The 15,673-nt window shown below is 44.4% G+C and overlaps 1 protein-coding gene across 1 annotated transcript in view; it reads left to right on the forward strand.

The window, feature by feature from the left end:
* The first annotated feature begins 11,510 nt into the window (after positions 1-11,510).
* LOC134406774 (integrin alpha-X-like) overlaps positions 11,511-15,673 on the forward strand; it is a 41,068-nt gene continuing 36,905 nt past the window's right edge. The window contains exons 1-2 of the mRNA XM_063138339.1: positions 11,511-11,647; positions 15,030-15,138. Of these exons, the coding sequence (XP_062994409.1) occupies positions 11,611-11,647; positions 15,030-15,138 (146 nt within the window). The 5' untranslated portion in view covers positions 11,511-11,610. The remainder of the gene's footprint in view (positions 11,648-15,029; positions 15,139-15,673) is intronic.

Here is a 15,673-nt window from a genome sequence, read left to right on the forward strand (position 1 = left end):
TTGTCAGCCTAAAGTTCCCTGTCTGTAAAATAAAATTGCTGTAGGTGGTGAATCCATTCAAGAAGTTAAAGTGTTTAACACTTCTTAAAAGTTACCCTTCTTACTTAGTATTTCTTATTCTCAGCCTCATACCTCAGTTGCAATATTAAGGTAAGAACGGAGACACAGGCCTTAGCTAGACCTAAGGTTTATCCCAGGATCGTTCTGGGGTCATCCCTGTTCATGTAAATGACACACAGGATATCCTGGGAGCATGCAGGGACGATCCCGGGATAAACCTTAGGTCTAGCTAAGGCCTGTATTTTCATGTACTTTCTTTTCAGCTAGGAATTTCCTGTTAGATGGTGCCCGCGTATGCGGCCGCCTGAGAAGATGGTGTATATATACCTAGCTACCTCCCTTACAAGGTAGACACATGCTTTGCAGCAATTAGCTCCAGTGCCTCTTTATTCTGCAGAATAAACACTGTTTGACCCATACTTCTCCTCTCCTCCTTGTGTGCTGAATTGGACTTGGTACACCAGGGAACGAGCTATTTTTTAACAATACTAACCAACATTACAGGGTTATTGTAGTAGTTGCTATGGTTCAAAGCATATTGTGAAATGCTTTGAATACTAGACAAACACTAAGCTTACTTATTTTAAACAAAAGTTCGGGAGAAACATTTCTTGCTAAAACGGAAGGCACATATCCTAATGAAGGTATATGTATAAGAAACAAAGGACAAAGATATAACACAATGTAATACATTCAAGACAGGAGTGTATCTTTATAAAACTTTATTGGACTTTGCCTTTGTAGTTTTTTGTGGGAGATTACTCTGTTCGTAATAATAAGAGACGTCTTCAGATGTTATTGGACTCCAACTCCCATCAGACGCAGCCAGCATGGCCACTACTCAGGGATGATGGGAGTTGTAGTTCAACAACATCTGGAGATGCGCAGGTTCTGAACCCCTGCTTTAGAGAAAGAAATGCTGTGTGTGCTTTTACATTACAAGTCATGCACACAGGTAATATTATATTTAAAGGAGCAATTGTATGCATGTTTAGACAGAAAAAAACGTCCTTCAACTCCCAGCATCCCCCAGCCAGCTGGGGGATGCTGGGAGTTGTAGGACTTTTTTTCTGTCTAAACATGGATAGGATTGCACCCTAAATGTATATTAATATAGTATAATTACAGTGTACTACTAAGTATGCTATGATGATTTCTCTCTCTCTCTCTCCCGGCACCTCCTCAGCCCCTCTTTCCTGCCCCATGGCTGGAGGCTTCCCTTGCCTCCGCCTCCATCCACACGCGCCTTTCCGCTTCTTGGCTGCCTCCGCCTGCAACGGGACTTCCCCGCCCTGCAGCCTCCAATGCCTTCATTCCCCACCCGCAGCCGTGTGTCCCCTGACGACGACTTACCGCACTCAGGGAGCGCTTACGCCCCTGGCTGGCATCGCCCCCTCAGGATGGCTCCTGGCACAAGCCCGCCTCACCAGGTGCCTTTAAAGCATCCACCAGAGAGCCAAGAACATCTGGCGGCTGGCGAGGGGAGGGGTGGCTGGGATGGGGGTGCGGGTGCGGGTGGGGGCAGAGAGGAAGGTGCAACCTTTATTAGAGCCCCCCCTCCCTTTTCCTGCCGACACTACCACCACCACCACCACCTCCAGGATCGGCAAGCTGGCCGACGGAGAACTCGGCATACCCCCGTCACTCTGTGGTTTTAACTCTTTGCGCTCCACCTTTTTGTTGTAGCGTTTTAGGGGGGGCGGCCAGCTGTCCTGCTTTACGGAGGGCAGTCCTCTATTTAGAGGTGTCCTCTGTTTGAAGGGCTGCTGGCTGGTCCAAGTCAGGTTTAAAGATAAAGATGCTGGTATGCTGACGTAGGGAAAAAACGCACCAATAAGTGTAGATGCTAAAAAGAGAAATCAACTCTGGTGCTTGATAAACGTATTAAAAACTATTTCATTCTTAAAATCCAAAAATCCTCTGCTCAACGTTTTGGACAAGCTGGAAACAGTTGCTGTGCTAGCAGGAGCTACTGTGTCTCACTGGTTTTCTCACCCGCAGTTACGGCATTGACAACGATACGTCCGAAACGTTGAGCAGAGAGCATTTTGGGGTTTTAAGAATAAAATAGTTTTTAATACGTTTATCAAGCACCAGAGTTGATTTCTCTTTTTAGCATCTACGCTTAAAGATAAAGAGCCATAAGAAGGGGGAGCTGGGAAGTGGCCCACCCACAGTGAGCACCTGGGTTACCCGCTGGGTGAGATGTGCTGTGAGATTTAAATTATAGCGATTACTTCTAAAGTTGTATCTGTACATATAAATGAGTATAGGCCATTTTGGTGCACCCGAGTATCCTCTTTTCTTTACAATGTGTAACTGGTCACTCCAGCTTGTTAGCATGTTTTTTGCACCAAGTATCAAAATGTAATACTTCCCTTGGAAGTCCTCCATGCAACTCCCTGCGCACCAGAAATAAGTGGTTCTTGGGAAAAGATTAGGATACAACAACACTGTGCTCAAAGGACCCTTTGTGTCTGGTGGGGAGTGGGCTGCAGGAAGCAATGGAAGAAATTTGGGGGCTTACACCTCAAGGCATCCATTCTCTGAAGGCAATTTCAGCAGACAGTTTACAAAACTATAATAGGAGAAGCAGCGTTGCCCCTTTTTGAATCTGCCCACCCTATCAGGTATGGCGGGATAATTGTGGATAATTTTTTTAAAAATGTCTCTTCCACATAGCTAGGGGTTTCCTGCCTCCACCACCAATCTCCACAGCTCCCTCCCAGTCTAAGGGTTTCCCATTTGAGGGTACCAGGATAAAACCTTAGTCTGGGAGCACTCCAATGCATTTCCCTTCTTTATCTGAGTTCCACCCCCTTTCCCTTAGCCAGCAGCAATTTACTTGTAAATACATTTGTCTAAGCATTTTTTTCCTATGAATATGTTTAGTGATTTTTGTATAAAAAGAACAGGAAATAACGTGTTAAGATGATGAAGACTTGTGGGTTTGGGTGAGGTCAGAAGGAGAAATGATTAGGAACTTTTCCTCCAATAGCAAAATACTGTGAGCGGCTTTTGCGGCTAGATGAGTAGCATCCTGCTCAGCTAGTCATGAGTCTCAACAACCTCGTCTAGCTCTATAATGCAATTGTTGCCATATATAGCCTTGATTGCTGAGGTTCAGGGCTAGGCAACTGCCCATCTCGCCCTGACCCTGGATGGTATAATGCACGGCAGGAAGTTTGATTTCCCACCATGGTGTATGGCAGACTTAGGTAGGCTAAAATTGGGATGAGCAAGCATTTCTAGTCCCCAGACTCCAATTTCACTCCTCCTCCTGGGATACTTTCAGCTGTTAGAAGTTCTGTCCTCTTTATAGCTTTAAAAGTTCTTGGTGGAATGGAGGAAACCAAAGTGGACAGAAGCCTTTAAAAAACTACGCTGGCAAGGTACGCAGGCTAATTTACCCGTACTGTTTTCCTCCTCGCTAAGACCCTCAACATTTTGTAATTCCTGGAGGGCAATGAGTATGCTCGGTTCCCATAAAGCTCTTTTTAAAGTGTCTTTTTATTTATTTTATTTTTGCTATCTACCCGAGGGTTCTCCCTAAGTGTCTGTGGGAGGCCTGCTTTGTTGCACAGCTGATAGGGATGGGACAACCTTAGGGTGACCATATGAAAAGGAGGACAGGGCTCCTGTATCTTTAACAGTTGCATAGAAAAGGGTATTTCAGAAGGTGCCATTTGTTTATATGGAGAACCTGGTGAAATTCCCTCTTCATTGCCACAGTTAAAGCTGCAGGTGCCCTGCCCTCTTAAATCTGGTCACTCTAGCATAGCTCCTGCAGCTTTAGCTGTTGTGATGAAGAGGGAATTTCACCAGGTTCTCCATATATACAAATTACACCTGCAGTGTATCATCAGCCCTTGACAGGCGTGCTCCTGTTCAAGACTCTAGCCAATCTGCAACAGATTGTTCAGGGTTTGTGGGGAGAGATTTCAGGAGGGGGGAAAAGGACAAAGTTTACCTTTTTTCTTGATGTGCTATTAGAGCACTAAAGTGCTCACATTTAGGGTTAGCTTTAGTCCTGAGCTGGAGAGCTTCATTGGTAAATAACAGAGGGGGAGGGCAGGAGGACTTTTCTGATTAGTGGGAAGAGAAAAGAGTGTCTTTTTTCATTTCTCCTTCCCTGACACCTCCCCATAATGCACGAGGAGGAAAGATTCCTCCCTGCCAACTTAATGGCATGCATCTCCCAGACCTTAATCTTTCTCCAGTGTATTATAAGTTATTAGGGCTCAAACAGGACAATTCCACCCCTGCTTTCATGTTTTCCTCCTTCAGAGACACCCGTAATTTTTTATGGCTCTACTGCCTTCAATATTCTATAGGTTCTGGAAGTCACTTAGCATAAGTCCTTGTCCCATTTTTGGTATTTTTTGTGGGTTTTATTTTTGCGGGGGGACCACATATTTTGATTTACAAATGAGGGTGTTTCCAGACTACACTTTTATCGTGTCATTGCAAAGCCTCATTCACGGAATTTTATGGGAAGGCCAGGCGATGACGCCTTCCGGTTGTAAGCCTCCTGCGTTTTCTCACCACTTCTGGTGTCTTTTTTTCTTGCCACAGAAAATCTGTTAAGGAGTAAAAGGCGCACAGTGTTAACATCTCATTGTTAACACTTATACCCTTCTGTCTGGAAGGACCCTGAGTACGTAGAAACCACAACTCTATTTTGGGTCGTCTGTTTCCCTTTTAATGTGGTAGGCACTCAACCACCCAAGCTTGCTATGGGAGTGATCATGGTGACGCTTAATACCAAGAACCAAGATAAAAGTTTTGGCGATAAATACCATGACACCCATCTCTATGCTGCATTAAGTATTAAATCAATTCCAGATTTTTTTTCCTTTCACACATATCAACTACTAAAACGTATATGAAATAAACAGTGCCTGTGGAAATGGCTCTTAATGGCAGTCTATTTTGGGGAATAGATAAGATCTACACACACACACACACACACGAAAGAAGTTAACCACAAGTGTGGTCTGTTTTATTTTAGGTTGTTGTTTTGGGGCTAGTTGCTAGGAAAGCAAGGGCATTCCCCCCCCACCTGAAACAATCAACCCCATACACCTTAAGCCAGGGGTGGGAAACTTGGGGCTCTCCAGATGTTTTGACCTGCAACTCTTATCGGTCCTAGCCAGTTGTGAGGGATGATGGCAGTTGAGCGCCAAAATATCTGGAGAACCACAAGTTATGCTCTTCTCGATGCCAGGCGAGGACCTTTTTATTTCACCAGTTTTTCATCTTAGTCTTTTAACTTTGCTGTTTTAGATCTGTATTTTAAATCTGTATAAATCTCTGCATTGCTGCTCGGTTTTATTCTGCTTGTGCTTTTATACTGTGCTTTTTTATATTGTAGTTTGTTTTACTGTGAATTGTATTTGGTGGTTTTAATTGTGAACCGCTCAGAGAGCTTTGGCTATTGGGTGGTATAGAAATTGAACACAGTATGGTGTAATGGCTAAGGTGTTGGACTGAGACGTGGGAGATCCGGGTTCTAGTCCCCACTTGGCCATGGAAACCCACTGGGAGACTTTGGGCCAATCACATACTCTCAGCCCAACTTACCTCACAGGGTTGTTGTTGTGAGGATAACATGGAGAGGAGGAGGATTATGTATGCTGCCTTGGATTCCTTGGAGGAAAAAAAGCAGGATATAAATGTAATAAATAAATATAGAATTAAATAAAGTTGCCCACCCCTGCCTTAGGCTTCTGGGCTTGATCCCACCTCCAGACCCACCCAGAATCACTGGACTCCAGCCCCAGGCTCCATCCCCCTTCCTTTGTACACATTCTGGTCTCCCACAGACCCTATCCAGCTACCAGAATTTCTCATTTCAAGAGTTGGGCAGTCTGCAATGAATTCTTCTTCGGTCTAATCCCATTACCGTTTTTTGTCTTATTGATTGTAAACTCAAAGAGGGCTTCTGTGTTTATGAAGGCAACCCTATCAATGTATGCAAAGAGGATACTGCACCATTGCAGGGTTAGAACTAGGTTGGGACAATAGTGGAGTCACATCCCTGGCACAATCTGGCACATGATGCAAAATGAGCACAAAAGTGCATGCAATAGTGATGAGGATCAAAGTAATGTGAAATTATGCAATGTTTTCTTTCCAGTATTGAATAATTAGACTGGTAGATGAAAAGCCAGGTATCAACGTGTCTTGGGGCTTAGTTGGGGCAGCAGGCCAGGTAGGGAAACAACCTTGTAGCTTCTCATTGGCTTGTTGCCTGTAGCCTAATATTAGGGTGACCATATGGAAAGAAGGACAGGGCTCCTGTATCTTTAACATTGTCTAGAAAAGGGAATTTCAGCAAGTGACCTTTGTATGCATGTAGCACCTGGTGAAATTCCCTCTTCATCACAACAGATAAAGCTGCAGGTGCCCTGCCTAGCGTGACCAGATGCAAAAGAGGGCAGGGTTCCTGCAGTTTTAACTGTTGTGATGCAGAGGGAATTCCACCAGGTGCTGTATGCATACGAATGTCACCTGCTGAAATTAGCTGTTCTATACCACTGTTAAAGGTACAGGAGCCCGGTCCTCCTTTGCATTCGGTCACCCTAGAGTGAACTTCCATCTCCAATGTTAGCATGCACAAATATAGTGATTGCGGCCCTTGATGCTTTTCGTGTGAACAACTTGTCCCTGTGCGGCAAGCCTGATAAAACCATAAGAGCTTGCCGTCCTAAACTGTATAACGCCATGGTTTCTATTTCATTATACAAATGGCAGACGGAGGAAAAGATCACCGCTGCTGCTAATAGGAGCCACTAGCTAAGCTGTAGATGGTTCTTTGTCAGCTGCTGCGGCACCCTTGACCCAGAAGCAACTGCGTCTTGGCTTGGGACGATGGATCTCTTGGTTCTTTTGCAAGGCTCAAGTGATATAATTTTGCAATCCCCCAGCAACTGAAAGGGAACATCTACTTCCTGTTTGCTCCTTCATTCCTTTTGTGGGCAGTGACGGCTAGAGTTCTCTTCCTCTTTGTCTATGGACTGGTTTGGTTACTTTGGTACCCGAGACAAAGATGAAAATAGCTCTTCTCCATGCAGCAAAACAACAACAACAACAACAACAATAAACCGAATAATTTGACATTAAATTGCTGCCTTTGAATGGTGCTGAAATTTGCCATCCGAGGCAACCACCACCTTACTCTGTGTAAGGGTCAGGACCGGCCCAGAATTCACATGATAAACAGGGCCAGCCCCTGCCAAGAGGCCGCATCCCAGCAAGGGCCCAACTATGTCATTATACTACGTCATCAGGGCTTGCTCCAGTTGGACACCCCTGCCCCAGGGCTGACTATCATTATGGGCCTGTGGGGAAGAAGAAGGAGCTGTGGGTGTGCTCCTCTATTGGGAGATTGGGGTGGGGGGAGAGCAGGGCCTTCCCACCAGCCCTGCTGAGCAGTCTCCTTAATTTCTTCTTCTTTTCCTCCTCTTCCCTCCCCATCCCCCTTTCCTTGTGTGTCATGTCTTTTTTAAAAAGAATTAAGCCTGAGGGCAGCGACTGTCTTCTTTACTTATTGATTGTAAGCCACTCCAGGAATCTTTTGAGCTGGGGTTGCGGGATAAAAAATACTATAAATAAATAATTATATGACAATGTCCTCTTCACCATCGCAATCTGCTTCTTTACCTGCCATTCTCTCTGGCCCAGACAGAGAAGGAGGAGCAATAGGTCTCATTGCCTACTTGCTCATCAGAGGTGGGCTCACTAAGTGGAGGGGCTTATTGAGGGTGTCTTGCCCAAGGGTCCACAAAAATTTGTAGCCGGCACTGATGGTAAAAAAATCCTTCATTATGAGTGAGTGGCTGCATTCGGACAACACGATAACCAATGGTGGTTTAAGTAGACAACCATTACTTGAGTAGTCAACTGTTGGTTATTGTGTTGTCTGTCGGGCAAAAACCACCTCACGGTTGACTATTTCCCCCAAATAGCCAATGGAAAAACACAGCACTCTGCAGAGTTGACTTTTCGCACAATTGTTGGTTAGCATGTTGTCTGTCGGGCTCAGTGGACTATTTTGCAGGGTTGTGTTGACTGTCTCAGCTGGCTACAGAGTTCCCGGGCAAGAGTGGCCAAAACCGTGCCGGAGGAGGGCAGGAGAGGAGAGAGGTGGGGGCTCTGTCAGTCAAACGCCAGGTTGACTATTAGTCCACTCAGTGCCAGCCCCAACCACTCCACAGTTGTGTAGGAACATGTTGTGTGGGGAGTACCCCCTCTATAATCAACTCTGGAGTTGACTATTAACCCACCATTGACTATTTTGTTGTCCGAACTCAGCCTATATCTTGGTATTGCTTGTGGTTGCCCAACTGATAACCCGCCATCCATACTGGTGTGTGAGGGTTCTTTAAAGTATGCAAAGCCCATGGAGTTGCTGGGCGTGGGTGGGTGGGACAGGTGTGGTGGGGCTCAACACAAATTTGTAGTAGGCCAAGGAGATCCTGTTGGTGTCTCTGATCACATGCTTGTCCCATGGTCATGTGGAGGACATAAAATGTGACCCACCCAGCCCTTTCACAAATTAGTCACTGGTAATTTTCAATCCCTTGAAAGACTGCTGTGTCACTGCATTTGTATCTATGGATGTGTTGGAGATCACAGCCACTCTACGCAATTGCTTCCCTGAGAATGGATGGGATCGATTGTCCTTATTTTATTATTCCCCACTTTCCCAAACATAGCTTACGGTGAAATTAAATCACCACTCAGTCATGAAACTCACTGGATTACTTTGGACCAGTTGCTATCTTTTGAGGGTACCGATCTTCACTCCATTAAAGGAAATCCTGTTGTTTACCCACCGCTGTTTCTTTGGCGCGATTGCTATGAATTGCGTTACATTTATATCTTTCATCTCCGGAACTTTCTCCTGATGTTCACGATCGTATCTCGGCATGTCTTTCAGATATCTCAGCTTGGCTGCTTCATCGTCGTTTGAAACTCAATATGGCAAAGACTGAATTGCTTGTTTTTCCTCCTAAACCTTCTCCTCATCTCTCATTCTCTCTTACTGTCAATGATGTTACACTTACTCCAGTCAAGGAAGCTCGTAGTCTTGGCTTCATATTTGATTCCTCTCTCTCCTTTATTCCTCATATTGAGGCAGTAGCTAAATCCTGCCATTTTTTCCTGTATAATATTGCCAGGATTCGATCATTTTTGTCTGTCTCTTCTGCCAAGACTCTTGTTCATGCATTGGTTATTTCTCGGTTGGACTACTGCAACCTTCTTCTCACTGGCCTTCCTTCTTCTCACATCAGTTCGTTGGTTTCTGTTCACCACTCTGCTGCTAAGATCATCTTCTTGACTCGCCGCTCTGACCATGTTACTCAACTTCTGAAATCTCTTCATTGGCTTCCAATTCACCTCATAATCCAATATAAACTTCTCTTGTTAACCTACAAAGCTTTTCACAGTCTAGCTCCTTCCTATCTTTCCTCTCTCATCTCACACTATTGCCCTGCTCGTGCTCTTCGCTCCTCTAATGCCATGTTTCTCACCTGCCCAAGGGTCTCTACTTCCCTTGCTCGGCTTCGTCCATTTTCTTCCACTGCCCCTTACGCCTGGAACGCTCTTCCAGAACATTTGAGAACTACAAGTTCAATCGCAGCTTTTAAAGCTCAGCTAAAAACTTTTCTTTTTTCTAAAGCTTTTAAAACTTGATTTTGATCTGACTTTTATACTGTTAGTTTTACTCTACCCTGTGCCTGTTTGGTGCATTCTCTTCCCCTTCTTATTGTTTTATTATGATTTTATTAGAATGTAAGCCTATGCGGCAGGGTTTTGCTATTTTATTGTTTTACTCTGTACAGCACCATGTACATTAATGGTGCTATATAAATAAATAAAAATAATAAATAATAACATGGGAGGAGAGGGACGACAAGGCAGAAGGTCCTGCTGCTGTATCTCAGGGCTCCTTTAAACGGCAGACACAGTTGGATCATTGGAGTGCCTCCTTCCCTCCCTCTCTGGCATGTGTCCAAAGGAGGGTGTGTGTCTCTTGTTGTCTGTTTCCTCACAGCCCCCAGGAAAGCCAGTAGAAGTAAGATTTTGCTGTGAGTTTACAACTTAGTTGGGAGTAAGCCCCATTAAACACAATGGGACTTACTTCTGAATAGACACATAGGGATTGGATTTTTGTGCCTTTGTTGCAAGGAGGCATTTGTTTAAAGTCCTTCCTCTCTTCCTTGGCAGGTTCATAGGACAATGTCAGCTTTACATACTGCTGATTTTGTGCCATTTGGGGTTTATTCCAGCTTATCTGAGATGTATTTTTAAATGGAATGGGGGGGGTGGGGGACTTCAAGAGACCTCCTGTTTGTTTACTGCATCATTAAATCGACCCGAAAACTTCTGTGAGTGGCCAGAAACAAACGTGGTATAAATAGCTCATTTAGAGAAGCTCAATATGTGGCTGCTGTGTTTGCTGCTTTAAGTTCCTTGGAGGAAGAGGAAGTTCCTTGGAGGAAGAGTGGGATAGTAATGGTCTTTAAATATATAATATGTACCGATTGTTTTATCGATAGTGACAATATATAAAATAAGCAAGAGATATACTTAAAAGTCCAGACAAAATAAACAGAGGTAATAAACAGAGGTAATTTTGCCTGTAAGAAAAGGTCCCAGATTTAAGGAAACTTGTTTAACGCAATTTTAGTTTAAGACCACAGCCTTAGGAAGGGGGCAAATAAAGCACAGGGACCAAGCCCACCCTCCAAAGGTTTCCCATCCGGACCACATCATAGCCCCTCATTGGAAAGGCCACACAATTATAACGAGCCCTTTGCCAATCTTGGACATGGGCAAAGGGCTCGTTGACCTCTTCTCTCTTAGCGATGGAGGCTTTGGCAAGAGGCCTTCCCATATTACGTTCCTCCCCCTCTTCTCACTTCCATGCACAAGCTGAGGCAAAGGTCTCTGCCAAAGCTTCCGCTGTCCCGGGAAGAGAGGGGCGTAGGAGCCCTTTGGTCAGAGCCAATGATGCTGGCTGGCCCTTCAGGCTCAGCCAATTGCAAACAGGGCCCTATGAACTGCAGCTGAATTGCTAACTGGGATCATAAAATGATTCTGTGTGCCAGAAGAGGTCAGGACCGCTTGGCAACTGGCAACAGCATAAAAGAGAATATCAGCATGGACAGTTCTTCTCACCCCAGCATAAACCGTGTCTGCAAGAATGAATGAAAGCAAGCAAGCTCCTATTTACACAGCCGTTAGGGTGAGGAGACCGTCCTCTTTTATATTTGGTCCCACTATTCTACTACCAAACTTTTGGAAGCCATTGGTTTCATATACAGCGGCCACACTGAGTCACTATGATCTAGCCTGTCCGCCCCCCTTGAGGGCTGGGCTTTCTTTCAGCCTCCGTATGAGGTAAAGCAGAGCTGCAACTTCTCTGCTTTACATGTTTAGCTACTTAGCTGTAAGTTCCCCTAAAGGCATCTCTTTAGATTGCTGGTCTTTTTGCTTGCCTGGGGCATCCCTCTTGACAACCACTCCACACCCTGGGGCATGGATCTTCCACTGCTGATTGTCTTCCTGGGCACAGGTGAGTGAGAAAGCAAGGGAAACCGAGGGTGTGAACTGGGGATATTGATCAAAACCTTTTGTGCCTGGATCCTTTAATAAGCAGCCTGCTCTGCTCAGACAGAGATCCTAAAAAAATAAAGTGTAGGATTTACCTGTAAAGTCCCATTGCAAAACAACAGCCCTCTACAGGGTCCAAAATTATTGATTTTTCCTGGTAGTACTCTGACTCTAAGGGGACAGCATTAAAAAAGGTTTTCTGTTACTCATTTTCACCCTCCTGAATAGGCTTCATTGTTTCAGACAAATTGATTCTGTTCCGGTCTCACAGGCAAACTCTACAAACATGCGCTCACCTCATGACAATGCTGCAGGGAAGACTCACACAAACCTCGCATTAACTCTGTCTTTTCAGGGTGAATATTTTCCCGCATCACAGCAAAAAGCCAGGGTACCATATCAAGCCAAGGGAATAGAACATGCAGTGAAATGGGCATGATATAGATAAGAATCAGGCAGTGTTGCCACTTTTTTTTTCCTGGCCCTGCTCCTGTGCTGTTAAACAGCAGCCTGTTGAAGTCATTTATGAATAAGGTTGAAAACCCAGGTCCTTGGGAGATCTGACATCTTACACCCCTCCATTGTGAGAACTGACCATTTATTTCGACCCTCTGCTTCCTGTGAAAAAGGCAAGTGCCATGTTAGGGGTCATTAGGAAAGGGTTCGAAAACAGAACTTCAAATATATCCTAATGCTTTTATACAAATCGATGGTGCAACCACACTTGGAATGCTGTGTATGTTTCTGGTCTCTGCACCTCAAAAAGGATATCGTATTTTTGGAGAAAGTTCAGAAAAGGACAACAGCAACGATTAAGGGACTGGATCAACTATGAGGAAAGGTTATAACGTTTTGGGCTTTCTAGTTCAGAAAAAAGGCGAGTGTGTTTAAAATTATGCGTGGTGTGGAGAAAGCAGATGGAAGGAAATTTTTCTCCCTCATAATACTGGAACCCGGGGTCATCCAATAAGTTGAATGGTGGGAGGTTCGGGTCAGACAAAAGGAAATATTTCTCCACACAGCACATTGTTAAACTATTGAATTCAGCTTCTTTAAGATGTTGCAATCGCCAGCAACATAGATGGTTTTAAAAGGGGACTCGATAAATTCATGGAGGATAAGGCTACCAGTGGCTACAAGTCGTTATGGTTATATGTTTCTTCCCATATCAGAGGCAGAAGGTCTCCGTATGACACTTGCTGGGTAAGAGGGCTGTTGACCTCATGACCTGCTTATGGGCTTCCTAGTGGCATCTGGTTGACCACTGTGGCAAACAGGATGTTGGGCTAGGTGACCTTTGGGCCAATGTATCCAGCAGAGGCTGGTGGCTCCGATGTCAGGGGAGCTGTGAATCCACTCCGGGTTTCAGTTGGAACCAGTCAGAACTCTAGGGAGCTATCCAAGGTACTTCTGCACCTTGAACTCTTCTTTTAGAGTTCTGACTGGTTTTGACCAAAACCCAAAACGGATTCACTGCTCCACCATCCTCCACTGGATGCAGCAGGGTTTTTCTTCTCTTCTTATGAGGTGTTTTTAAGGATGTACGTTTAAATTTTAGCCACTGCATTTGAAAATGGATAATTTCCTTTGAAATCTCCATCCACCTACCTCTCCATCAATTTGTTTCAGTTCCCCAAGGGAAAAGCTGTTTGGACCATGCCCTGAGCTGCCCTCATCTTCACGATTGCACACATGTACCATGGTTTGAGCTCTAGCATTCAGAATACAACAGAGTCTGGATCTGAGCTTTTTCTCAAACTAAACACCTTCCAACTGGAAGCACTTATTGAGGCCAGTGCGGCAAATCGACCTAGGGTCCATGTCTATAACTACTTATTATTGGTGAATAAATATGATATACAGGATCTTAAGAAGGAATGAAATAGGGAATTGGATTGTCCCATCAATGGATTGCCCCTTTGGCATCTGTATCTGATGAGTCCGTGGATCTCAGGTTGCATCTTACTCAGCAAAACCTTTTGTTTTGTATCTGTTGGATGCTTTCAATAAAGGTTTGTCTAAGTTGGCTAATATGCATTGGCAATGCCCAGTAGCTGCACCTTTTGAGAGGAGTCACAAAAGTGAATCCCTGTGGAACTCCCTGCCTCTGGAGGTCAGGCAGGCGCCAACTTTGCACTTCTTTCGGAGCCTCCTGAAAACATCTTTATTCCAGGAAGCCTTTCCTTAATGTCCAGCCATGAGTCACTGTGAATACATTTTATTTGTCTATGGCACAAAAGGCTGTTACAATCACAACAATAAAACAAGATGTCAGTGAACAAAAGGTGTCACTGTATTTGGTCCTTTTAAAATCTGTTTTAAGTGTTTTATTCTGTTTCTATTTTAATTTTATCTTGTATGCCGCTCCAAAATTTTCAATGGGGAGCGGTATATAAATATTGTAAATAAATAAATAAATAAATAAATCAGAAGATAAAAAAAGGTTCTCAGATGCCTGGACAAAACAAATTATACTGCCCAATGTATTTTGGAAATTTCTTTCCTCAGGGACCACTTACTTATTATTTATTTTATTTATTACATTTTTATACCGCCCAATAGCCGAAGCTCTCTGGGCGGTTCACAAAAATTAAAACCATCATAAAACAACCAACAGGTTAAAAACACAAATACAAAATACAGTATAAAAAGCACAACCAGGATAAAAACCACGCAGCAAAATTGATATAAGGTTAAAATACAGAGTTAAAACAGTATAATTTAAATTTAAGTTAAAATTAAGTGTTAAAATACTGAGTGAATAAAAAGGTCTTCAGTTGGCGATGAAAGGAGTACAATGTAGGCGCCAGGCAGACCTCTCTGGGGAGCTCATTCCACAACCGGGGTGCCACAGCGGAGAAAGCCCTCCTGTTAGTAGCCACCTGCCTCACTTCCTTTGGCAGGGGCTCACGGAGAAGGGCCCCTGTAGATGTTCTTAAGGTCCGAGCAGGTACATATGGGAGGAGGCGTTCCTTCAAATAACCTGGCCCCAAACCGTTTAGGGCTTTAAATGTCAATACCAGCACTTATATTTCTTCAGGGGCAACTACTGGGCATTGCCAATACATATTTGAAAAGAATATTACCCATGTTTCTTCTTTGAATGCTCATTTTCAAGATAGAAGAAACAAAGGGTTCTTTTCGAATGCATCTGAAGAAAGATAAGCAGCCCTTTAGAAAGGAAATTAAAAAGAAACTTTTTTAAAAAAAATAAATGCAACAACAAACTGAGTAGCAATGGTGAATTCGGGGTTAATTAATGTAGACTGCTGTGTGTGTGTGTGTGCATGTGGAGTCTTGTGTAAGAGGCACATTATGTGCAATGAGTGTTCATTTATTTCCAGCTGTGCTGGTGCCCTGGTGCTGTGCATTCAGCGTGGACGTGGATACACCAACCATTTTCAAAGTGCAAACTCAGAGCTTTGGAGGAAGTGTGGCACAGACCGAGAACTCGTAAGAACAAGTGGATTTGGGCTCTGGGTTGTGAGGAGGCTGTGGGGCTGGAAATAAGGCACAAGCAAGGGCACGGGATATATACATTGAGAGCAAGGTCCCGGATTGCCATTCTTGATGGCCTGGCCCAACCTTCAGTTTCTGGTCTTACTTCTGCCCCGCCTTTCATAGAATCATAGAATAGCAGAGTTGGAAGGGGCCTACAAGGCCATCGAGTCCAACCCCCTGCTCAATGCAGGAATCCACCCTAAAGCATCCCTGACAGATGCTTGTCCAGCTGCCTCTTGAAGGCCTCTAGTGTGGGAGAGCCCACAACCTCCCTAGGTAATTGATTCCATTGTTGCACTGCTCTGACAGTCAGGAAGTTTTTCCTGATGTCCAGCTGGAATCTGGCTTCCTTTAACTTGAGCCCGTTATTCCGTGTCCTGCACTCTGGGAGGATCGAGAAGAGATCCTGGCCCTCCTCTGTGTGACAACCTTCTAAGTATTTCTAAGAGTGCTTTCATGTCACCCCTCAATCTTCTCTTCTCCAGGC

This window comes from Elgaria multicarinata, chromosome 11 (genome assembly GCF_023053635.1).
Source record: "Elgaria multicarinata webbii isolate HBS135686 ecotype San Diego chromosome 11, rElgMul1.1.pri, whole genome shotgun sequence".
Lineage (NCBI taxonomy): Eukaryota > Metazoa > Chordata > Lepidosauria > Squamata > Anguidae > Elgaria > Elgaria multicarinata.